The 2195-nt window shown below is 47.4% G+C and overlaps 1 protein-coding gene across 4 annotated transcripts in view; it reads right to left on the reverse strand.

The window, feature by feature from the left end:
- Rpgr (retinitis pigmentosa GTPase regulator) overlaps positions 1-239 on the reverse strand; it is a 54500-nt gene extending 54261 nt beyond the window's left edge. For all 4 annotated transcript variants that reach the window (XM_013510074.1, XM_005414820.2, XM_013510073.1 and 1 more), the window contains exon 1: positions 44-239. In XM_013510074.1, coding sequence (XP_013365528.1) covers positions 44-206 — 163 coding nt within the window. In that variant the 5' untranslated portion in view covers positions 207-239. The remainder of the gene's footprint in view (positions 1-43) is intronic.
- Positions 240-2195: the final 1956 nt, after the last annotated feature.

Below are 2195 nucleotides of genomic sequence, written 5' to 3' on the forward strand. Positions count from 1 at the left end.
CGCGGACCGTCCCTCCCGGCCGGTCGCCACAGCCGCGACTCACCGGGCACCGGCGTCTCGGGTTCCCCCATGCCGTGGGTGGTATAGGGACAAAGTGCCTGGGCCGGGAAGACCGCAGGGGCGGCTCGGTGGGGCCTTGGGTAGGCCCTCATCCCGACTCGGGGCCGCGGAAGCCCCCGAGACCCCCGCTGTGACCCTCCTGGCATTTGCTTCTACTGCGTTTCCGGAAGTCAACAAACGGCCGCTAGGGGCAACAGAGGCGGAGCGCTACGCAATGAGGCGTGTCGGCCACCAGAGAGCGCGCGATAAAGATAGAGCGGCTAGTGGCGCGCAGGCGCAGATGAGTCGGGCGGAAGGTGGAGCTCGCGCGCCCTCTGGTGGCGTGGAGGGGAGCGGCAGGTACATCACGCTGTGATAGGAGTGCAGGCTCTTAGGCTAGTAGAGTTACTGGGACCCCTACTGGGATAATGACAAAAGTCACTAATCTCACATACTCAGTCCAGTTTGGTAACACATGCAGCCATCGACACACGGCTATGACAACATTTGTAAGTGACACCTGTAACATTAAATGACTGAGGCACTCTACTAAACATTTTGAATACTAATTTGTATTGTAGCCCCAGCATGTCAGCGGAGGCCTAGTATATCTTAGGTGCTCATTAAATAGATATTGAAAAAATGAGTGCTTTACAACAGTGTATGGTGGTTAATGAAATCCTTATTTACAACTATGTAAATAGTATTATACATCAGGAGTATAGGAGACTAGCTCACCTCAACTATTCTAGCCTGTGGTCTGCACTGCCTGTTTCTGTCCTCCCAGAGGAAGAAAAACCTACGGTGTATAAAATTTGCTCCAGGGCAACAGAGCAAATTATATTTTTTCTAGAAAATTGTATTTTTCTAGTCAAACCTTTGTTTCCCATGCATCATTACTTAACCATCATAAAATAAAGAGGTAAAAATCCATCTTGCCATATGAGTAGATTTATGTACCTGTGGTAGTTGTGAGCAAGAGCTCTAGGATCAGACAAAGTTGGGTTCAAGACTCCAGCATTACTTATATGTGCTACAGTGTATTACCAACTCTTTCTCAGGAAGTTTCCATTACAACAGTGAGGAGAGATTAAACTACTGCATATGTAAACACTTCCTTACAAAGCAAAGTAGGGAGTACTAAGAAAGTGTTTAATAAGGAGCTACCTGGGGTAGTGTGGTGGATGAACTAAAGGTCAACTTATAACACCCAGCTCAACTGAATCAGTATGGTGCTGGATGTGGAAGGCCCAGCTGAGGATTGTTGTCAACAACCTAAAAGCACAACTGGAGGGGAAGATGGTGTGCTTTTGATTCTCCTGGAGGAGCTTGTCACACAGGTTTTCCTGAAATGAACTCAGCTGTTTTCATCATGAGAGGAGCTTGGCTATTCCCTGTTGCTCACTGTCTCTCTTTTGGAGAGCTCTGGTCCTTACCTTGAGCGTTACTTCCTGGTTCCAGTTCAGATGCCTCTGCCTGCTGGCACAGATCCTTCACCCCTCTAGCACAGACTTTCTAGCTTCCACCACTGACCTTCAGACCTTCCCAGTGTAGATCCTTGATACAGACTTGCATAAGACACTGTCATGGGTTCTAGGCCTCCAACTGGACTCGTTGGAGGACACTGACATGGGCTCTGGGTCTTCAGCTGGACTCATGCAGGACATCATCATGGGATCCAGGCCCTCAGCTGGATTCTTTGGTTCTCCAGTGTGTGGATAGATCTCCCACAGTCTTGCATTTGACTCTTTCGGTGAATATTATAAAATAATCCTATCAACTATGTGTCCTGTATTAAATCTTTTCCTTTGTAAACCCTAAGTACAACAGGTGGGATGTTAATAAAGGCTTATCTAAAGCAAGGACATTAAGTCTAAGAAGTGGAGGAGAAGTTGAAAGGGAGAATTCTGAGCAGAGTAAATTGTGTGCAAAGGCACATAAGAAACTTGGTTCTTTCCAAGAACTGAATGAAGCTGGCTCAAGTTGAGGTGGCAGAGTTTTGGACCTCCTGACAAATCGGAGATTTTAATCCTAAGGACAGTGGAAAATCATTGAGGAGTCTTAAGCAGTAAAGCAACAGATCAGGATCAGTTATGGGGGTTCCTGAAGTCATTCTGCCCAGCCTGGCTGTTTTGTGGAGAGTAAATTGGAGCAGT

Source organism: Chinchilla lanigera, unplaced genomic scaffold (genome assembly GCF_000276665.1).
Source record: "Chinchilla lanigera isolate Chin_1 unplaced genomic scaffold, ChiLan1.0 scaffold00200, whole genome shotgun sequence".
NCBI classification, from domain to species: Eukaryota; Metazoa; Chordata; class Mammalia; order Rodentia; family Chinchillidae; genus Chinchilla; species Chinchilla lanigera.